Here is a 24,984-nt window from a genome sequence, read left to right on the forward strand (position 1 = left end):
TAACTCAAATTAAAACAATGTAATATGCATAAAACTTTTCAAAGAGACATGTATAAACCAGTGAAATCACTTCAAACTAAATATTTTTATGACTTTTGTTTTTGTGACTCTTGACACAAGCAGGAAGTTATCTAAGTGACTGTGTTTCCAGATTGGACTTATAGTGATTAGGTGTAGATGTCAAACTCTAAATTGTCCCGAGTCTGTAAAGAAATGAATAACTCAAGAAGAAACAATCAAAGAATTGACTTCAAGACCAAATTTTCCATATAATAAAAATAATAAAATAAGATATGACACAAGACAACCACAGATTAGATTCCTGACTGGACCTTTCTCATATGTTGTGAGAGGAGTTCAAGGACATGCCCCATGGTTTGCATGAAAATTCCTACACCAATGACCATTAGTCAATGAAAAAATAAGGAGATGTGATACGATTTTCAATTAGACAACTATCATGCTTATTATTTTTTTCTGGGACATTAAGTTGCGAAAATCTATTTGCCCTTTTGTACACCATTGATTCCTACATTTTGTGTTGCAGAATACCCATTATCCTTCTGTCTTGTGCCAAATCCTCTGGATTTGAAACCCACACAGTTAACAGAAGAGTAAATGAGTTTCCAATAACTTGTAATATATTTTTGTTTTAATAAGAAAGAAAGAAGTGGATTTTCAAAGGTCCTGTAAATGCCACTGACCCAAAGATGAAAGAAATTTTTAGGTAGTTGCCTGTCTAGTATTTTCATAAGTCAACAGTTTTCTCATAATGAGTAATATATAACAAATTTAAGTGGCCCACGTGATAATAAAGGGGCTATGAGCAGCTGGGCCCCTGTTATTTACATCCCTGTGACCACATCTGGTCATTAGAATAAATATCTTACCAGACTGAAAACTAGTGCAGCAAGTCCACCATAGACACAGTCCATTATCTGAAATTAATAAACACTTAAAAATATTATCCCTGTCGTCTATTTTTTTCATTCGAACAATACAAAATGAGATGCTTTTATAAAGAACCCTACATATATTATTCCTGACAAATTTTGTGCAAATTGCCCTGGTTCCAAGAAGATATTGAAAATATCTACTAAAACAATAAAAAAACAACAGATAAACAGATTCAAAGTGATAAATATTGCTATTATGGCCCTTTGAGAGAGGAGAGCTCAAAAGGCTCAGCATTGACCAATTTGGAATTAATCAAACAAGAAGAATAATAAAAAGCCTTACCCTCCATGCAAAAACATCGGCTGGGAAAACAAAATAAAATATCAGGCAGGACCATCCAAATAAGATCAGTACCATCAACAAGGCAAACAACAGACCACTGCACATAGTGAAGTCAACCTAAAAATAAAATAAAATTAGTTACATATAACAGAACAACCTTAAGAAGTGTATTCCTAATATGTCCAAATGTATGCTTCATTGTTACAAGATTTTTGCTTGAAGTATCATCTAAAACACCTTTAATCACCAATTTTGGTTTATTTTTAGCATATGTAACCTTAAACCTCTACACAATAATAAACTTAGTGACATTTAGCAAAGATGATAGATTGCAGAAGTTATACAATCATCACACAGCCATTTGAACTATAGGCTTTTAGAAGCCTGAATTGCTCACCAAATAAAACATGTCATATTGATATTTATTTCCAACTTTAACATGATTATAATTAAGACATAAATTTTGAATTTTCACCTATACAGCTTTTTAGGCCATACATGTAAAAATGTATATTAATCATTTTTTCCCTCAGAGCCAGAACCACAATCTAATAAAAAGTCTCCCCCCTCCCAACAAAAATCAAATTCCCTCCACATAGCAGTCATCACAATATTTGTAGACCTTATTTTGCTTGTTTATCAATTTTCCTGTTTACAGTATCATTCTATACATTATTGTAATGAAGGTAAGGTAAAAAAAATTTCATGAAATCATGATTAAAGGGCAGTAACTCCAAAAAGAAATCATCTGACAAATTAGATAGGGAGAACATTTCAGTAGATCTTGACTTTCTAATTTTTCGCCCTGTCAGAATCTCCATGTCTACTACAGTTTTCAAAATATAAGACAATCATTTGCAGTTTACTCCTATCTTTTTTTTTAATAATGGCAGCCAAGATAAATGACAGAACAAAATACAATTTAGAGTAAGGGTCAGTCATATTGACTCAAGATTGGTTTAAATTGGATTTATAGTTTCTGGGGTCGAGATCACAAAACAAAAATGCTAATAATGGGTGAAATAGTCAATTGAGGGTTAATACCACCAAAACGTTCCAAATGGTTTTATATGAAAACGGGTCGAAAAAACTATTCCCTTGAATTTGACAGTTGTAGGAAATTAACCCAGCAAAATTATTGTAGAACAAAAAATCTGAGTCATAAACATATTTATATTAGGTGATTCAAGGCAGTACTCTTTTTTTATTTGGTTTGTCTATAAAATATTTTGGAAACTTGAGGTTACATGGTTACTAAAGCTTGTAAACAGGAAAAACGGGTTAAAAATTTTGTTTGGTTAATTTCCAGTGATGGTTTTTATCTTATATGCAATGAAATGTTATTTGAAATTTTGACTGTTGTACTGGACAGGATAAAACTTTACTCATGATAATATTTTTTTTTATTTGAAACAAAGATAAATTCTGCATAATTTTTTGAAAAATGACAATTTAACAAAGACTAATAGGCAACTAGGGGAAAAACAATGGTGTTATTACTCCTAGACATGGTATTACTCCTAGACAATTTCTGTTTTTAACTTATTTGTATAGCATGCCTTAAGGTAGCAAAAGTGCCAAAACAGTAAATTGAGAAAAATTGTTTCAGAACAGATTTTTTGAAAGGTTTATGATGACAATGAATACCAAGTGATGACAATAGTTCATATGATCCAAATGGTCTAGTGAAGCTTAAAAGAAGTTCCATAACTGTGCCATCTACATTTTTTAACATGGATTGAGGAGAAAAAGATCTGTTTTGGATAGCTAAAGAGTATGTTTATTAATTCATGTTAATATTACACGAATGAAATTACATGTATATAAAAATAAGAATGTGTCCATAGAAAACAGATGCCCCACTGGCACTATCATTTTCTATGTTCAGTGGACCATGAAATTGTAAGTGGGGCATAAAAATAAAAACAAGATATGTGAACTGCAAATTTACTATAGATTTGACTTTGTACTTCTGTTTTACCAAACTAGCCATATCTTACCTTGGTCTGGATGGCAAACAGAGATAAGGCCAGACAAACAAGGCATGTTACTCCTGCTGCCACAAATACAATGGTTGTGTCATAAAAACTACAATAAATAATAAAAGATAAGTCTGTTTAGCAGTACATATCTAATGTATGATACACAGTATCTTCCCGATTGTCCCACTTTTTAAAATAACAGGTAAAAAAGTGATGAAATTTTGTGGGACAATCTGGAACATGTTTGTGGGACAATTGGGAAGTTTAAATATGGGACAATCGGGAATTGTTTTGATAGTGATTAATTTAATTGTTTTTACTGTGCGAAGCAGGTAATTGCAGGTAAATAATCAATATAGCTTATAAAAATTTTTTAAAGATTAAGATGTGTTAAGAGAAATACAAAGATAGAGTAATTTTACATGTTACAAAATTTCAATATGATACACAGCCTCAACATGACTGACTAGCAAATATTTTCCACACTTTTAAATATCTACACCTCCTTCATTTTAAGAAACATTTGACTTTGTTGTTATAAATGATATTCATCCTTCTTTGGCTTTCCAAAGCTGTCTGTGCTGATTAACCCCAAAAAATACAAGTTGCAACAAATTTGATATTTGTGATAAGTTCTTGCAAAAGAAATGCATAAATCATTGTTCTGATGGGGATGTGTATATATTTAACTCATTACTTTACATAAAAAGATTAAAGGTACATGTATTTCTTAGATTTTAAAAAACTCCTAAACTTCAAGCATGTGTTCAGGCATTGTATCAGGTTTTTAGGTTGAAATTATTCATCTTAACATTGAGCAGCTGAGAAAAATAATCAAACACTACAAGGAATGTAAGACCTCAAATAATCAGACACACATGTTTGGTGTGATATCTGAACTTTGACATGTTTTGTCAGAGACTTTAATAACAGGGTAAAAAAATATTAAATAGTATTGTGATAATAAGATACTGAACCTGCTGATTGTTCCAACCATGTAAGAAAATGCCAAGGTCTGCAAAAAAAACAAGAATGTCATTCTTTAGTACTAATACCGTGGATTCATTATTTTTCGTGAGATACCAATTTCCATGGATTTTTGTGGGTAAAGGCAAACCAAAAACTTAAATGTTCAACAAAATACACATTTTCAATAGGCTTTGATAGATTGACAAAACTAAGAAAACTAATATCCTGAAAAATTTAATTTTTCCTCAATCCACGAAAATTAGTATACACAAAAATAAATGATTCCACAGTATATAGAAGTCTAATATTATCAAAATTGATGATACATGTTATAATACATCAGAAAAACTTTCTTTATAATATAAACTGGTCTAGGGACTAAGGGTTAGTGATACCTACCTTTTGTTAAGGAGTGACTAATTCAATGTCTAAGCATGAGAAACAGACTGTAAATTCAGAAAATTTTGTTGGCATTTACTCATGCGATTGTTAAACAATGAACAAAAATGTGAGATTTATTATTTCAATTTCAGAAAAGTTACATAAAAATAATGCTATTTTTTGGGGATCTTGCAAAACCTATACAATTTTCACTATAATAAAAACATTGAAAAATTTCTAAATGTAGTTACATTTGTAATTAAAATAATTCTTATAATAACTTGACAATTTAAAGAATATGAGTAATTATTCATACAGGATCTGAAAAAGTTTTCTTGCATTTCATTTAGTAGTTAACTTGAAGTGTGCACATGACAACTTCAACTAGTAAAACAGACAAGAAAAACTTTGCGAATGTTTTAATGTAAATAATTTCAAATGTTTTATCCACAGCAAATTATACTTACAAAAACTGCCAAGCATATAAAGTTTCCTGGAAACTTCCGTCTCACCGAAGGGATGCACACTAGCACTATGTAAGTCACAAGGAAAGTACCACTGTAATAAAATCATAAACCATTTTTTTTAACTGCTTAAAAAAACAAGAGTGCACACGCTGAAATGTCTCGCCTTCTTTACTAATCATTGATATTATGTTGATAGTCCTAAATATAAAGCTTTATTACAACTGTCACATAAACTTAACATTAACCAAGTAAACTAAACATTGACCAATGAACCATGAAAATGAGGTCAAGGTCAGATGAACCATGCTAGGCAGGCATGTACAGCTAACAATTCTTCCATACAACAAATATAGTTGACCTATTGCTTATAGTTTAAGAAAAACAGACGAAAACACAAAAACTTAACACTGAGCAATGAACCTTGAAAATGAGGTCAAGGTCAAATAAAACCTGCGTAACTGACATATAGATCATAAAATATAAAATATACACCAAATATAGTTGAACTATTGCATATAGTATTAGAAAAAAAGACCAAAACTCAAAAACTTAACTTTGACCACTGAACCATGAAAATGAGGTCAAGGTAAGATGACACCTGCCAGCTAGACATGTACACCTTACAATCATTCCATACACCAAATATAGCTGACCTATTGCATGCAGTATTAGAAAGAAAGACCAAAACTCAAAAACTTAACTTTGACCACTGAACCATGAAAATGAGGTCAAGGTCAGATGACACCTGCCAGCTAGACATGTACACCTTACAATCATTCCATACACCAAATATAGTAGACCTATTGCATACAGTATAAGAAAAACAGACCAAAACACAAAAACTTAACTATAACCACTGAACCATGGAAATGAGGTCAAGGTCAGATGGCACCTGCCAGTTGGACATGTACACCTTACAGTCCTTCCATACACCGAATATACTAGACCTATTGCTTAGAGTATCTGAGATATGGACTTGACCACGAAAACTTAACCTTGTTCACTGATCCATGAAATGAGGTCGAGGTCAAGTGAAAACTGTCTGACGGGCATGAGGACCTTGCAAGGTACGCACATACCAAATATAGTTATCCTATTACTTATAATAAGAGAGAATTTAACATTACAAAAAATCTTAACTTTTTTTTCAAGTAGTCACTGAACCATGAAAATGAGGTCAAGGACATTGGACATGTGACTGACGGAAACTTCGTAACATGAGGCATCCATATACAAAGTATGAAGCATCCAGGTCTTCCACCTTCTAAAATATAAAGCTTTTAAGAAGTTAGCTAACGCCGCCGCCGCCGCCGGATCACTATCCCTATGTCGAGCTTTCTGCGACAAAAGTCGCAGGCTCGACAATATCAAAACTATGTTCTAATTTCACTTTTCATTGTTCTATTTTTATAACACTAACCATGCTAACTAATTCCACTTTTATTATTTTATCTATCTTTCTAAGGTTTATATGCATGTTCTATGAGATATCATTTTTAAACCACTAAATTTATACTTTATCATATCTATTCATACAATTTCTGGATACAGACACATATCTAAGAGGCAAACCATGAAGACCCAGTCTGACCCTGTAATTCAGTGGTTGTAGTTTGTTGCTGTATATTATATTTGTTTTCCATTAATTGTTTTGAACATAAATCAAGCCATTAGTTTTCCTCCTTTGAACTGTTTCACATTTGTCATTTCAGGGCCATTAATAGCTTAGTATGTGGTATGGGTTTTTCTCATTGTTGAAGGCTGTATGGTGATCTTAAGTTGCCAACCTTCTACGTTATTTGGTGTCTGATTGAGAGTTGTCTCATAGGCGATCATGTCAAATCCTTTTATTCTTATATTTCAACTTGGGTTGCTGTCTTTACCTTTCTAATTATTTTCAGTTGAATAAAAATTCATGAAAACACTTCAATATATGCAAAACACTGAAAGCACAATAACTTTCCATATATATATATATATATATTTATATATATTGTATCAGATATCCTTGTTTAATTCCTACGAGAAGGTAACACCTCCCGAAACGAAAGCTGATTTTTATCAGCTATAGTTAGAGGAGGGGATAAGGTGTCTGCGCATTGCTAGGTGGTGTTGTCGTAGAAGTTAGAAATAAAAAGTACAGGTTCCAGCCCCGCTCGCGGAAGAAGTAAAGAAACAGATCTACTCTAACATCATTACGTTGATTTTCTAGGCACTTTATGTATATATATATATATATAATATATATATATATACAAGTCTAAATTGAAAACAACGTTCAAACCTATGATTGCGTTGGATAAAAACCACAATTTTTATATGTGTGCATGCAAAACAAATTTCTCGGTGGAGGGGTCTTAATACAGCACAAACAAGTATATTTTAACAAATATGTATATGTGACTCAGTGTATTGTATTCTTTAACTTGTATTTGCATCAGTGCATTCATTTTCTTGCAATTTTCTTTGTTTTATTTGTACAGAAAATTAAGGGCATTTGTTGCAATATCTTTTAACATTAAAATACACTTTCTATAATGAAGTTTTTGGTAGGTAAATTTTTTCAGGCTTGTAGGTTGTTCATTGAGAAAACAGATACTTTATTTTAACTTTCCCAAATTTTTAAATTTTTCACCTATTTTTTTTAATTAATATACAAATGTAAATTCTAATTTTCCTTATAAACATGTATCATAAATGTCTACATTTGAGAAATAGATAATTTCTTACTTAGTAGTAAATACAAGCAAGTTTCATGTGTCATAAATTCAATGGCAATCGTTCTGTATCAGGGATCCATAAGGATATTGATATCAGGTCACAATGTACAGGCTATATCAAACCTCAAAATCTGTCAAAACATCTGTTTGAAGTACATAATAATGTTTAAATGATAGGGCTTGCTCAATATCGCACAAGGCATCACCCCTCAACCTTTATAATATCTCCAACAGAGCTCGAGGGGACTATATTGATGTCTAGGGTTGATACGGTTATGATATTGAAAAAGCCATACGGTATTCTCCAGGAAGTAAGGAAGCAAGTAAATTTTATCTAAAGTAAACAATAACAATGAAACATGAGCTCTGATGAGCTCTTCAACTGACTAACTAATGGACGCCAACTATAATCCTCTGATTAATGATGTTGGAGTCACAGGTTGATACAGGTGTGATATTGAGAGAGCCCTATACTATTATCTATATATACAGGTGTGATATTGAGAGAGCCCTATTCTATTATCTATATATACAGGTGTGATATTGAGAAAGCCCTATACTATTATCTATATATACAGGTGTGATATTGAGAGAGCCCTATAATCTTATTTATCCCCGGCTCAGTATATTTCTCCGATTTTGATTGGCTAACATACCTACGGTAGTTAAAAAACCCATAGCCCCGGGTGTTGCTAACCCATATACCCAGACATTGCTATCCATTACCACGGGGAACTGCACACGCCTTTTCATAAGTTCCTTGGTTGTTCCTAGTGAATAATTGAATTCTGTAGATTATCCATGATTTGATTTGATTTTTGTGTTTTTGATGCCACTTTAAGCACCGCTTTTGGGCTATTTCGTGGCGGCCAGTTTTTATTGGTGGAGGAAGCTGGAGTGCCCGGAGAAAACCACAGGCCTTCGATAGGAAAACTGACAATCCTAGTCAATTAAGATTGGAGTCAAGTGCACCTGCACGAGCAGGGTTCGAACTTACAACCTCAGTGTTGACTGGCTAGTGATTACAGTAGTAACTACTTAGACCAATCAGCCACAGAGGCCCCGATTATCCAAGATATCTGTAATTAAATATGTAATCCACTAACGATTTTATCCTATCATGCCAATCATTTGCATTCATTTAGTAAATGCATCACTTGGCTACTACATCGTCAATGAATGGGACTGGTCTAGCTATGCAAATGACCTACGTAAACGTCACACTGTCTATGAGGTAACGCTTGCAACATTGAGCACCAAATTTGATTTATTCCAGTTTCTCTTTCTCTGGATGAAAAATGTCTTATATTTAACAACCTGTATGGTTCTACCCTACACCCCGTAAAAAAGATCTCAAATTTCCAAATTTCAATAAAACTTCTTTAAATAATCGTAAACGTTGCTTCACGTTACACTTTGTGGTCGAATTTCCCTAAAAAAAATGCCAGATTCGGACTAAGACTGGGGATATATTTGTTATCTACGTTCATATTCATAGATATGGTTATTTTAACACCCTTCAGTACCCTGTACCCCCATTCGGCTTTGCCTCAGGGCGTACTTGGATACTTCAGGGTGTTAAAATACCCATATCTACAGATATGAACGTAGATAACTTATAATATATTATACTTACTACGATACCCAATAAAACCAAGATCCTGTTGTCTGTATAAATTGTTTGATCGGTGCACTAAAAGAAAAAACAAAAATTTATTGATCATTTAAGTTAAGAAAAATGTAAAAATTCTGGACAGGAAATGATCCACTTGTATTTCACTTCAATCTCTATCAAAATTTGAAAACATTTTTCTATAAAAAAAAATTTCAATTAGCTCAAAGATTTATTTACAAAATCACATATCTGAGATGAAGAGATCTTCTTATTTCAGCTATTGGAGTAATATAAATGATAACTTTCATTTTACATCTTGCAAGTCAATATCTCATTCTACAAGCATTTGCACCAAATTCATCATAAGTAAAGTTAAGAAGATTTTGCTTCTGTATAATACTTAGGAGAAATGGTATGTTTATATAAGATTACTTTAAGATATAGACACATGATGTGGAAATCTTGCACTATATAATACTTGTTTATTCATGGGTAAGCAGATCCAGTTAGGCATAGGGCACCCGTCATCTCAAAACCTATAGTTTATGATCTGCTGAAGAAATCTTGACAATAAGATAACTATAATATATAATTAACACAATACTTTTTGTATATAATTGATAGTTAGAAGATATTCATTGTCTCTGTTCCGTACACTGTACTGGAAACATATTCATAAGAGTTTTTTTACAATATTAGTACACTATAAAAGTTGAAAATTTTACAATGCTTTGATTTCTTAGCAAAATCGTCCTGAATGACATTGTATAAAATTACTTACACAAGAGAAAACAAACAAACAACGCCAAAGGTCACCAGTAACTGAATCATCAGTATAAGGTAAACCTAAAATTAAAAATCACAATCATGCTTTTATTCAAAATTATCACAATCATGCTTTTATTCAAAATTTATGTTCATCATAAAAAAGTTTCAATACAAATGATTTTTAACTGAATTGCATTAAATACCACACTAACACATTATATATGAGAATTTTAATTTTAATTCCAGTTAAATCAAAAGTGTAAATTGCTTTTCCTGTGCATAAATCTACAAACAGTCATTATAGGTAGAAAGAAAAACATCTAACTACATACCTTTCTGATAAACGCATGTCAAGCATCTAACTACTTACCTTTCTGATAAACGCATGTCAAGCATCTAACTACATACCTTTCTGATGAACACATGTCAAGCATCTAACTACATACCTTTCTGATAAATGCATGTCAAGCATCTAACTACATACCTTTCTGATGAACGCATGTCAAGCATCTAACTACATACCTTTCTGATAAACGCATGTCAAGCATCTAACTACATACCTTTCTGATGAACATATGTCAAGCATCTAACTACATACCTTTCTGATGAACACGTCAAGCATCTAACTACATACCTTTTTGATGAACACATGTCAAGCATTTTACTACATACCTTTCTGATAAACGCATGTCAAGCATCTAACTACATACCTTTCTGATGAACACATGTCAAGCATCTAACTACATACCTTTCTGATAAATGCATGTCAAGCATCTAACTACATACCTTTCTGATAAAGGCATGTCAAGCATCTAACTACATACCTTTCTGATAAACGCATGTCAAGCATCTAACTACATACCTTTCTGATGAACACATGTCAAGCATCTAACTACATACCTTTCTGATGAACGCATGTGAAGCATCTAACTACATACCTTTCTGATGAATGCATGTCAAGCATCTAACTACATACCTTTCTAATGAACACATGTCAAGCATCTAACTACATACCTTTCTGATAAACGCATGTCAAGCATCTAACTACATACCTTTCTGATGAACGCATGTCAAGCATCTAACTACATACCTTTCTGATGAATGCATGTCAAGCATCTAACTACATACCTTTCTGAGGAACGCATGTCAAGCATCTAACTACATACCTTTCTGATGAACGCATGTCAAGCATCTAACTACATACCTTTCTGATGAACGCATGTCTCACAGCCTTGTCACTGAAAGAATTACCAAACGGACTATCTGCAAATCCTGTCTCATAGTTACTGTCAGCTATTCTATCTGTTAAATAAGTAAGATTAAATGTGTTACATGCATTTCTGGTAATCATACACAATTTGACAAATTTGCTAAAGATGCATGACTATTTATCTATCAAGTGTTTGTGGGCACTGAAAGGGAAAAGATGGCTTTCATTTTGTAATTTTGTGAATTTTTAAATAAAACATTGAATTGTATTTTGCAAGGCAAGTTAAAAATTTGAGTTATTTTCCTTTGTTCATGATTTTTCATTTGTAGTTAAACCTAGATTTATAACAGATTCATACACCATGCATTACTTATGTAACTTTTGATAAAAAATGTTTTCTTGACAAGTATGGTAATTCAAATACACATCATATTGTAACTTAAATATCAAAATATAACATATCATCAATAAATTGCACGACATTGACTGGATAGGACCTAAATAATGATCACTTCACTGCACTGTATTGTTTGAACTATCAAAGGAAGAAGAGATCAACCCTGGAAGATACAGATATCAAGTCAGTACCATAGGGTTTTCATTGCATTTCATGCAATCTTTACCCAAAAATTAAGGTTTTCTCAAATTCATTTGACAATTTTTCCAAACAAAATAAATTGCACATCGACATATTATACACAACAACTTACAATTTCATTTATGTTGTACCCATAGTTTTGAAGTTTATCTGTTTCGAAAAAGTATTTCTCACATTTGTAATTTTCTAAAAAAATACTTTTTCGAAACAGATAAACTTCAAATCTATGTTCATTTAAGATTTGTGAAGATTTTCCAATTCGTTCAGAAAAAAACTATAGATGGTGACGTTCCCTTGTCACCATCTTATGGTGTTTATATATCTCAACTTGTACAATTTGCTCTTGTATGTAACCACGTATTAGATTTTAGCGAGAGAAATTTATATATTACTGAAAAATTATTACACCAGGGTTTTCGATATCATTAACTAGTCAAAACATTTACTAAATTTTATCATCAGTATAAGGCATCATTCGTAAATATAACTCCATATGCAGACATCTTATATGTTCGGGTATTTCACATCCAATCTTTTATGGTAATATTCTTTACAAAGCACAAAAATGTCAGTATTCACCTCAAAAGCTAACAAAACCTTTAAACAGACTTATTAAGAAGGGATATAGTTACCATACTGTTGTCAGGTCATTAAAGATTGTATATTTTGGCTTTAATATTGATTCGCTTATAGGGTCTTTGCATCGGAATTAAACATATTTATTCTAAAACCAGTTGTTGGCATGACACGGGTTATGTTCTTCTCATATATTTTATGACGGTATAATACTAAACCCCTAACAGGAGGGATTGTGCCTGATATTCATATGATGAAGACATAATCTTTCAATCAGTTTAATTGAGGTCTGGAGCTGGCATGTCAGTAACTGCTAGTAGTCTGTTGTTATTTATGTATTATTGTCATTTTGTTTATTTTCTTTTGTTTCCTATTCTGACATCGGACTCGGACTTCTCTTAAACTGAGTTTTACTGTGCGTACTGTTGTATGTTTGTTTTTTCTACATTGGCTAGAGGTATAGGGGGAGGGTTGAGATCTCAAAAAACATGTTTAACCCGCCGCATTTTTGCGCCTGTCCAAAGTCAGGAGCCTCTGGCCTTTGTTAGTCTTGTATCATTTTTAATCTTAGTTTCTTGTGTATAATTTGGAGTTTAGTATGACGTCCATTATCACTGAACTAGTATACATATTTGTTTAGGGGCCAGCTGAAGGACGCCTCCGGGTGCGGGAGTTTCTCGCTGCATTGAAGACCCATTGGTGGCCTTCAGCTGTTGTCTGCTCTATGGTCGGGTTGTTGTCTCTTTGACACATTCCCCATTTCCATTCTCAATTTTATAATTTACTTTTATTAAACATACCATTCTAGAATGATAGTACTGTTGATTCATTACTAATCTTTGAATACCATTTTCTCTGGATTGTGTTGGTATACATATGGTATAGGGAAACCATGAATTTAAATGTTCAACAGAACACACATTTTCTAAAAGCTTGTATACAAACTTGGGCAAATCCATGAAATAAAATATCCACGAAAATATAAGTTTTCCTCAATCCAAGAAAATTGGTATCACTGAAGATAAATGAATCCACAGTACTGAATGTTTCTGTGTGTTGTATAAATAAGACTTACTTTTAGGTATGTTGGTTGGTGGAGGATCTACACCTGAACTATATGACTTCTGTGGAGGAGGATCTACTGCTGATGCGTATGTTGGAGGCAGTGCTGTTGGTGTACTGTACTGTGTATTGTAATTGGACCCCAATATGTGTGGTGCTTGATTTGGTTCCTGGTTATATGCCATTATAAAATGTATCTTCTATCTACCAATAAAAGTAGTATACTGTTTACATATAAAAGACACCAGAAAGAGTTTGCTTTAATCACGTTAATTCTCTTAATTTTCTCAAAACATTTACTTGTATAAGTAATTTTTTTTTTAAATCCCTAAATTTAAAGTTCTCAAGTTTTGGGATATAAAAACATGCCTTAAACAATTTTTTCTCTGGTAAGCTCATAATTTTTTATTAGAGTTCAAGGTTTCATCTCATTAATTCAACAAAGAAACTAATTGCGCAAAGATCTTAAGAAATTGCGCAAGTCCTTCAGAAATTGCCCCTTGGAGGTTTGTAAATGAGCAGTGTTTTGAAGATAACAGCCAAATGAGATTTTCATTGTCCATGAAATTACACTTAAATGATAAGTAAAGACATTTGCAAAGGACAGACAAACTAAAAATTCTATTAGAGCAAAGAAGTCCTGAGAAATTCAAGAAAATAAGATAGCATGACTTTTTTACTTGTATAAGTAAAAAAAATCTGAATGTCAAAGGGACATAACTAAGCCATTAAAAATAATTTACCTATACAAGTAAATAAAATACACTTGTATAAGTATCTTACAAATCTACTTATATAAGTATATTAATATTTACTTCTTCAAGTAAATAAAAATAACTTGTACAAGTAGTACCCCTGACTGCATGTACACAAATGTATCCTTTAATTTTAAGATTTTCCCTAGTATATTTTTGCAACTTTATAACTATTTGTTTGTTCAGTCAACTTATTGAAAATATTTATCAGGACATATAACTTCAATTGTTTTTTTTTCTAATCTGACTTTCAAGGGAGAAGTGACTTCTCTTTTTGAATCTGACAGGAGAAGTGTTGACATTAAAGATAAACATGATAGAGAGAGGGGCTTGTTCACTTGTGATGCTACAAAGTTTTCTGGCCACAGTATTGCTATTTGCCATTTGTCATGTTTGTATATATCCCTATTTGTTTCATACAGATATGCTAACTATAAATTCAACATTTTCCATTGTATGTCAATATATTAGCACATGCATGTATAATGTAACTTGTTGTTTTTGTCAATTGTCAATCATCTGCCATGTCAATATAATCATTTATTTTTTTTTATTTATTTTTTTTGGGGGGGGTAGATAACAGTGAGCAGTGGCATTCATGAGTCATGTTTAACGGCAAATAGGTAGTATCCAATCAACAGTTGTAACTACTGAACTACATGTACCTTTACTAGTTTTCTGTAGTAGAAAGCACATTTTGACCCAAGGCCTGCTTTCCATATTGTGTGCCATTCTTTTACATGTATTTCCTTAAAATTTCATCAGAAAGAATTAAATATTATGGCTGTTTACAGCACAAAAATTTACTCTTGAGTATAGGTAAGATTTCAGGCATGGCAAGAACTACATATATAATTTAAATGAATATTGTTTCAGAAAATTTAAAAGTTTTCCTGGATTTTGAGGTTTCTTTTTTTTTGTCCCACAGAAGTTGCCAAAGTTGCCAAGTTGCCAAGCTAGGTTTGGAAAAAATTTTATGAGACATACCAGTACCCTCATGTAATTATTGTATTGAGTTGAATAGATTGACATGAACAATAGAGGGATAATAAATATCTGCCTAACAATAAGTGATTTAAATTGTGTAAACAACGTAAAATTTGAAATAAGAAGTTTATGCATAAATCCCAGGGACATATATATGGATATATATTTATTTTTTTAATCATTTTCAAAAAGTTGGTCATCAGGTGTAAAAAGCTTCATTTTTTACGATTTTTTGTCCTTTTTCTTGACCAGGAAGGCCGAGGGATGCTGATAGAAGTATCTTAATGTAGTATGCATGTAGAGTGGGCCCCTGTGAACACATAAATCACAACAAAGCTTAGGTCAGAGTCGTACTGATCTTGGTACAGCAGTCTAAAGAAGGTCATTTGCACCAAAAATCCAGAATTTCTCGATTTTTTCCTGATTTTTGGCTTCAACTGGACCTGCAACTGGAAGTAGTCATTCACTTAGTGGATTTCAATAACAAACACAATCAGTAGTTATATTCCCGCGTGTTTACACTACTTTTGAAGGTTCTAGGCCTCTGAACTGCCTGTGTCAGACAGGTTGAGGGAACATACATCAATTTTGAAATAGACATTAATAAATATTAAACATGAATGGTAAAAATATACAGCTTATATTATGTAATTGTGACATTACTTACAATATAAAACTTCTCTGCGTCTTTTCAGAATAAAATAACAGGTTTTGGCACATAATCTAATAATATCTAGATTCGAAAATATAAAAATACCATTTTATGGCAGTCTGTGAAACTATCAAAATGTTCATCAATTTTAAAAGATTCAGTAAAAAGAATTTGTCTAAGATCATTATAAACAGGACAATGTAAAATAACATGACATTCATCTTCAACAGTATTAAAATCAAAGTACTGAAGTACTGAACATCGGATGACCACAAGTTCTTGAGGATGGTCAAAAGCACTTGTCTCAGAAAAAAAACAACATATCTCTTTACCTGAAACTGAGGTTAATGTACAGAGATATATTTTTTTCTAGACAAGTGCGTGCGAGTATGATGAATAAATGACAGGAAATTCAACTTCACCGTAATAACTATTATATTGTAGTGATACAAATCAGTATACACTGATTTGTTGTTATATATTATATTAAAATAACAGTTACATATATATATGATTTGCATCCGTTTGTATATCATTCTATTCTACTGTCAGTCTAATAATAGTGCAATGCAAGTGCATGGTGGACACTTTTCTGTAAAAATTCGATTTTTCTAAGATTGGATACGAGTAGGCATTCATATTTTCCCGCAAAAACAATTACAGAGTTAACGGTCCTGTCGCAAAACGTTCTTTGAGATATTCTTCCGCATGCTTTAACACAATTTTTCGGTACGTGTGCATATATTATCAATGATTTTTTACTTATATATATATATCTAACTACAAAACATTTTCACATTATTAATTTATGTTGTAAACAAAAATATTTTTATCAGTATTCATTGAAGAGATTTTTTTATATCAAATGACAAGGAATGTTATTTTGCACTCGTTTATGTGCGCATATTTATCATGTTTATAGATCGGTTACAAACCAAAAACTAATTTACATAATGGAAATCTAGGCGATAGCAATACATCTGAGTGACCTCAAGGTCATCGCGATGTAAAAATTAAAACAACATCTCTCCTCCAGTGACAAATTTTCATACCTCCCAGTTTTCAAAAAGTATCTTAGTGTATATAGTTATCATGGTTATGACGTCTGGTAGATCATTTCTAATGTTTTTATGTCAAAGAATTTTGAAGGCATCAAAGCAAAAAAATAAAAAATATATAACCTTACAAAAAGTTATTTGAAGACCTTATTGAACTTTTTTTTACCCTCTTGCTGCCTCTTATTCAATGTGGTTAAATTGCAGAGGCCAGGTCATGGCCAATGGCAATTAAGTGTCCGTGACGTCTCATGTCCAACTTTGATGTCATTCAATATATATGATACCCCCCCCTGATGACATTCCATTTGAGACCCATTAAAAGAAAGATTACACTATATATTCTTTGCTGTTTTATTTGAAAGAGATTTAGTTATGAACAAGTGCTTGCATAAATTAAACATATGGACTCATGTGTCCCTCCGGCATAGATATGGCACAAAATGTGCACCAGAATAAAGTTATCTTGTTTTGTAATCTCCATAGATGCAATGGTTACATTGTCCACCTGTATTAGTTTGCTCCGGCAGACAGTGCGAACACACTTGTCCCTCTGCCTCTGGCAGCAAGAGGATTATGTAAAAATAAGGAGATGTGGTATGATTGCCAATGAGACAAATATCCACCAAAGTTCAAATGAAGTGGATGTAAGTAATTATAGGCAACCGTACGGCGTTCAATAATGAGAAAAATCCATTTCTTAAATTCGGCTATGAAAGGCCCAGACATGAAAATATGTAACAATTTGTAAAATGTACAAAAAAATATTGATGATCTTTTGACAATTTACTATACAGGTAGTTTTATTTTTACATAAATAAGTATTTGAATATTTGTTTTGTACGGACTTCGTCCTCTTTCACAGGTAACACCTGCTTTAGTCCAAATAATTATGACGTCTTGAAAGGCTATTTTAGTTTTTTTTCTGGGATGCCTTCCAAATAGCCTTTCAACAGTACCTCGAATGACCAAATAACACTTGTAATGACCGAATAACACTTGAAATTTTAATATTAGCACATATTGGTGACATTTAAACATTGATTATTAAATAATATTATATTATAAGTGTATTTTATAACTTAAAAATGATTTACAGAAAGTAGGTAAGTTCATAATTTGAAAAGATCATTATAAATATAGTGTGTACATCCAACATGGCGACCAAGGAAAACACAATGGGAAGAATAAAAGAATGATTGCATATGCATTCAAAGGGAAATGCTATGAAAATAAAGTATTAAATAATGTACTGTATATACAGAGTATTGTCCAATAATTGTTTTTCAGTAAGGTTTTGAAAAGTTAACAAGTACATCAAAGCCATGCAATTACTCCAATCACCTATTAGTTTTCTTAACGATTTACTCAATATTGAATGAAACGTAATTAAGAATTTTCACATATTTAATTTAAATTTAATCAAAAAATTGATTATACTTGATTGTTTTATAATAAAAACAAAGCAGCTAAATGGATGTTTCGTATGTGTGTTGTAATAACATTTTCTCAAAAAGAAATAAAAGATTTTCATTGGCAAATATAAATGTTTTTACAAGTAACTAAAATTTGGTATAAAAACCTGTGAAGACATATGTGCTGTCTTCCATTTTTAAAATGGCTTTATAACTTGTGTTCAATGTGATGAAGAATGTGTTGATTGCACAATTCAGTGCAGTAGTTGTGATGGTTGGGTTTACAGTGCTTGTGTCCCAAAGAATGATTCAATGTTATCGGCCTGGTCAGATGTGTCTCTAAAGTTCCTATGTAAGGACTGCTGCTTTGCAGACATCAAGTACGACATGGCCAAGGCCCTAGAAAGGTAAGTAATTTTATAAAGTATATTTTTAACATAATATTTATTAGAAGGTATATGAAATTTATAAAGAACAAATGTGAAATTGTACATATTTAATTTTAATGAAGACATTAATATCACTAATTCGATTATATTTAACTTATTTCTTATTTCATTTTCCTTGGCAATATATATTCAATTTATTTAATTTACTCAAAATTCAGAAATAAAAGTAAAGGAAAAAAAATTAATATTCTTAGATGCTTAGTATTGACGTTTAATTTTTTTTTTATTGCTATGTTCATCCATTTTAATACTTTAAATAAGTTTAATAATGAAATATTTTGTGAAAAGAAAAATAAACGAGAGAACAACCACCTTCAAAAAGAAGAAGAACTGATTGTGTATTTAATACTATACATGCATTACAGTATTATTACAGCAGTGGGTAAATTGTGACTTGTTTTAAAAAAGTAAATTGTGTTATTTAATTGTATATTATTTTTACTGCACTTACTTTTTTTGTTCACTTCTTCTGTTTTATTGGTAAGTATATTGTATTGCTGATACTGTTTATTTGAATTGTGTTGAACTTTTTAACCATTGTATGTTTATAACTTACTTTTATTTGCTTTCTTCTTCTCTTTCATTGGTAAGTATATTGTATAATGATTATGTATTGTTCATGCTGTTTATTTGTAGTGTGTATACTTTTTCAAATTGTTCATGCTTTTTGTTTGTATTGTGTATACTTTTCTATATTGTTCATGCTGTTTATTTTTATTGTGTATATTTTTTTGTTTTGTTTTACTGGTAAGTACATGTATACGTTCTAACCAATGTATGTTTATAATCTATTTTAATTGCTTTCTTCTAATGTTTAAGTAAGTATATTGTATTGTTTATGCAGTTTATTTGTATTGTGTTTAATGCATTTTTCTTTTACTGTTTCCCATTGCTGTTTTATAGACTGGATACATAATGCATGTATAGTATTGTTGTGCATGTTTTCAGGTACAACTGGAAGAAAATATTTTTTTAAGTTCTAAATAAATTGTTTTCGCGGACTATGACAGATAAGCCCTTGCCTTGTGCAGGATATCTTAGTAGTTTTAATTTTTTACAATAAATTCTAAATAAAGTGTTATCGTGGACTACATGTATGATAGATAAGCCTGTGCCTTGTGCAGGACATCTTAGTAGTTTTAATTTTTTACAATAAATTCTAAATAAATTGTTTTTCGCGGACTATGACAGATAAGCCTGTGCCTTGTGCAGGATATCTTAGTAGTTTTAATATTTTGTTAAATAAATCCCAAATAAATTGTTTTCGCGGACTATTATTGCCTTGACGTTGCGTGAGGGCTTCACTTTGATGGTCTAAAATGAACATGTTGAGGGATTGTATGCAATCATTCTTTTATGATTCCCATTGTGATATCCTTGGTCACCATGTTGGATGTACACAATAATATTTATTATGGGGGGGGGGGGGGGGGGGGTCGGACCTTTATCGGGACTCCGGGATTGTCCATTTTTAAGTTTGGGATTTCGGGAACGAGCAATATAATCATCTGGATTTCAGGATTTAGTTTAATCGAGACACAGGATTTCATCCGGGAATTTGGGATTTTTATTTATCGGGACTCTTGTTTGAAGACCAAGAAAACAGTTAAAAATGATGAACAATGACAACAATGTGTATCAGTAATGACAGTGATGTCATTAATTTGGTTATGGTTAAGTGATCAATAATCCGTAATTAGTTCAATAAAGATATCGATTTTGTTTTTTTAATTATTGATTGTCTTCTGGTAGCAGACGAAAAATGAATGATAATGATGATGGTGCAAAAAATGAAATCAAAATTAAGGGCATCATTGCCTATTACAATGAAACCACAACAATGCCATTCAGCAAGGAAAAAGTTAACATTTTTATAAAACCAGAAAACGCTACCAAATTTGAAAACTTGACAGCATTCAAACAATTTATAGAAAGCTATTGTGGTATTAAAGAATCCGCCGTAGAGAAGGGATGAGGCAGTTTCACATTGAAATTGGCCAGACGGACTAAAAACGCTGGTGTCTCTACCGAAACCTTCAGTATAAACACACAGCAACAGTGGCAGAATGAGCGCACAATGCTGCAACATTATGATACATCTTCTTTATTAGGTAACAGCCTAAATAAAAGCTCTTACCATTATCAAACATTTAATAAGCAAGAGGGGGTACTGGGACTGGGAATTTTCAAATCAATTTTATGTCCATGTATGTCCCTACACATAAAAAATATAATTTAATTCTGAATATATTCAAGAAAAAAAATCTGCTAGAATTAATCAAAATCATGGGAAACTAAATGGAGAATGTGTCTATGGGCCACAGATGCCCCCGCTTGTAAAAACACTTGAGTAACCTTCCACATACAGATGCAGAATTCACATTATTTAGACTGTATTGTAATTATAAGCATATGTTTCATAACATTTGGTGATCTTTGGTTGAGGCAAACTAAAGTTGGAGAACGGAAATAAAATTGAGAATGGAAATGGGGAATATGTCAAAGAGACAACAACCCGACCAAAGAGCAGATAACCAGCACAAGGTCACCAATTGGTCTTCAAGACAGCGAGAAAATCCCCGGCAACCGGAGTCGGGCTTCAGCTGGCCCCTAAATAAAAATGTGTACTAGTTCAGTGAAAATGGATGTCAAGCTAAACTCCAAAACAGATGAAAACATATAAATGAACTTAAATTGAAAAACGTACAAGACTAAAAAAAGGCCAGAGGCTCCTGACTTAGGACAGGCGCAAAAATGCGGCAGGGTTAAACATGTTTTGTGACTTTGTGAGATCTCAACCCTCCCCTATATCTCTAGCCAACGTAGAATAAATGTGTGAGACAGAGGACGGTGCGAAAAGAAACCACTATGCCATTGAATTTGTATTCGGATAAGAACTATGAAGGGGAGCACTCTTGTGTCCAATTGGCAGCAAAAGGAGGAGAACGTTTCAAATGACCAGAGAGTGGATGAAGAATATGATACAGATGATGAAACGGAGGATGGAGATGATGAGGAGGATAATGGTTTTGTCGATAATCATGACAACACAGAAGTTGCAAAGGAACTCCGATTTATTGTAAATCGTGGGGTGTCGAGATCTGGACAGAACTTAAAATTATCATGTCGTTTAACAAACTTTTCATCGCTATGAAAATTAAACTACCCCGGTACTCACTACTGTAAGAGAATCAGTGTTGAAATGATATCGGACTTGTTTTCATAATATCTCATACTGGTTTGATACCACTTTCGGATTGACTTTGTTAAACATCACGACGAGTGCCATTAAAGGAGCAGGGACTGCTTACAAAAATCTAGAGAATCATCATGTATTCCTTGTTATATAAGATAGGAGTTTTGTGTTCTTCAGGGTATATGGTTTGCTGTATTCTTTGATTTGTTCATATTTGTTTGTCCATGTTCCCGGGTTTTCATGTGGAGCAGAAACTGCTTACCCTTCCGGAGCACCTGGGTTTACTTCTATTTTGTTTAGGAGTTTGAGTGGTCCATGTTTCTTAATGTTCGGTGTTCTGTGTTGTGATTGTTCCTGTTGTACCTGCGTTAAATTTTTTCGCAGCGCTTTTTGATTAAAAAATAGTAAACCCGAGGACACGATTACACAGAAACAAAACAGGATTAAACAAGGCGCGTCAGCACTGCAGCATAAGATTAGTATTCAAACTAGCCGATTTATTTTAATCATTGTGACAGTGTCTTCTAAGTTTTTGAATGTCACCTGGGACTATTATACTAAGGGGACTGGAAACTGATCGATCTGTTGAGATTTCATTGCCCCGATAGCGGATTACTGATTTTTTGTTTTGATTGACAGCTTATTGTGTAAACTAGCATTCCGTACATGAATGTAAACAATAGATTTCGGCAAACAAGTCAGCATATATATAATACTGTTAAAATTGGTGGATTTGAATAAAAAAATAATTATCAAATTAATTAGTGTAAATTCAAAATATATATATTGTTTACGAAAAATTATTAATAAGTAGTCAATATATTAGTGTTGAAAATAAACCAGATATAGTCGGTATGCCAGCGCTTTACTTGACTGCTAAGAAAACAATGTGTCAAAGGTTAACAGATCATGATTAATCCTAAAAACAATAAGTGTGCAATAAAATCAATGTTTACAATTTCAGTTCATAATTTATTCATATACATTTTTTGTAACAAAAGTTACCGGGGTCTCATAAAGATATAGCATCATTGTTTTGAACTTTTGTGAACTTCGTGTTTACACCAAAATTTCAACATGGCTGTGAACGGGCCTACTTTTGTAGTTCTAATTATGGAACCTAGTGTACATATTTTCACAAAGTCATATTCTAATGCCACCAGAAGACCATTACTAAGCAAAATTAACCCTGATTATAATCAAAATATTGCACACATAAAAAGAAGTAGGTAATTTTATAGGAACAGTATAATTTATTTGAGCCGTGCATGTGGGTTCCGGTTGTAATGAGAAAGAGATTTATATTCCACTTTTTATTTTAAAAAGTGACAATAAAAATAGGCAAATCCAAACTATAACCTTTAAATATGATTTTACAACAAACCGAACTTGCGTATCTCTTTTCAATCAACAGTTATAAGAAATTTTATGAATCATATACTTTTTTCCACATCGTCCCCACGCTAATTTCATCCTGAAAATTTCAATCTTCATGTGTCATTTTTTACACTTACACTTAAGACAGGATTTGGTGATTAATAACAACTGTCAAAGATCTTTTATCATTATAGTAATCATGTTTATATTAAGGATTATCATTTCGAATAACTATAAAATAACAAAACAAATTACCGAAATTTTAAGATCAAGGCACGCTGTCACTGTCAAAACAATATGGCGTATCGATAAACAGCGCAGGTAAAGTCTCGTTCTAACGACCGTGATGTTGATATTATTACACTGATTGGTGTAACAGTTTCCAGTCCCGTTAGTATAATAGTCCCAGATGTCACAGTCTCCACATATATCATTTGTTTTAAACTAGACTCACTAGATTATATTAATAAGATACAGGAAATCTGCACAACAAACTGACTGATTGCTTTGAACAGTATACAATCATTCATTAATGTATTTTGTCAAAAAAGCATGTTATTTTATCGGGATTTCAGGATATTGTCAAATAAGACCCAGGAAATCGGGATTAAGCAAAAATAAACTCAGGATTTCAGGATTGGACCCCCTCCGACCCCCCCCCCCCCCCCCCCCCCCCCTTCTATTATGATCTTTATGAACTTACCTGCTTTCTGTAAATCATTTTCAAGTTATAAAATACACCTTATCGCTAATCCCGCTTGACCCGTGAATCAGTCCCGCTCGAACTTTTGACGTCATACAACGATCACTTTTCCATTGTGGCGTCAGATATTTTCTATTATGACGTCAAAATTTTACGGGAACTTGTGTGATGTCAAGTAATGGCGGACAAATAGCGATAAGGTGTATACACTTATAATATAATATTATTTAATAATCAATGTTTAAATGTCACCAATATGTGCTAATATTAAAATTTCAAGTGTTATTCGGTCATTACAAGTGTTATTTGGTCATTCGTGTTACAATGTACCCGCCTTTCAAGACGTCATAATTATTTGGACTACACCTTCCTCATATTTAAAATTATTTGGACTAGCTCCTTAAGACGTCATGATTAAATTGACTGCAGAATGTCAGAACTCATTCCCTCGATCTACGTAAAATTTAAAATCTTACGCTTAGTAATTTTAAATTGTTTCACCTGTGAATGTATGTTGTTTTGCTCCCAAAAACCCGGAAATCTAATGTAGATTATATAATTAGGAAATCACATGAAAGGGGAGCGGAATTACGGTAGACTCTACGTATCACTAGCCTAGGGTAGTATGAATATTTATGAGTTTTATGAAGCAACGCGGGATACGAGATCACGTCATTGGCGCGATTATCTAATTTCACAGAACTATCAGCAAGCGGAAAACAAAAATATGTTCAGAAGTTCTTAGATATTTCCCAAGATGTAGGGCATATATCACTGGAACAGAGACGATACCAAAATAAGATTTTTG

The 24,984-nt window shown here is 32.4% G+C and overlaps 1 protein-coding gene across 7 annotated transcripts in view; it reads right to left on the reverse strand.

Annotated features, from left to right (window-relative positions):
- Window positions 1-24,769, reverse strand: part of LOC127729346 (protein lifeguard 2-like) — a 30,473-nt gene extending 5,704 nt beyond the window's left edge. For 2 of the 7 annotated variants that reach the window (XR_007994593.1, XM_052237112.1), the window contains exons 1-10: window positions 24,653-24,763; window positions 13,601-13,791; window positions 11,346-11,443; window positions 10,155-10,219; window positions 9,395-9,451; window positions 5,039-5,129; window positions 4,199-4,236; window positions 3,240-3,327; window positions 1,240-1,356; window positions 891-938 (exon numbers count right to left, since the gene is read on the reverse strand). Coding sequence is in view for 6 of the 7 variants with exons in the window: in XM_052237112.1 (XP_052093072.1) it covers window positions 891-938; window positions 1,240-1,356; window positions 3,240-3,327; window positions 4,199-4,236; window positions 5,039-5,129; window positions 9,395-9,451; window positions 10,155-10,219; window positions 11,346-11,443; window positions 13,601-13,772 (774 nt within the window). In the remaining variant the exon portion in view is untranslated. Of the gene's footprint in view, window positions 1-890; window positions 939-1,239; window positions 1,357-3,239; window positions 3,328-4,198; window positions 4,237-5,038; window positions 5,130-9,394; window positions 9,452-10,154; window positions 10,220-11,345; window positions 11,444-13,600; window positions 13,792-15,683; window positions 15,779-15,996; window positions 16,063-24,652 lie in introns of all 7 variants that reach the window. The other 5 variants (XM_052237115.1, XM_052237114.1, XM_052237116.1 and 2 more) reach the window with 5 other exon arrangements.
- Window positions 24,770-24,984: the final 215 nt, after the last annotated feature.

This window comes from Mytilus californianus, unplaced genomic scaffold, assembly GCF_021869535.1.
Source record: "Mytilus californianus isolate M0D057914Y unplaced genomic scaffold, xbMytCali1.0.p SCAF_2, whole genome shotgun sequence".
Lineage (NCBI taxonomy): Eukaryota > Metazoa > Mollusca > Bivalvia > Mytilida > Mytilidae > Mytilus > Mytilus californianus.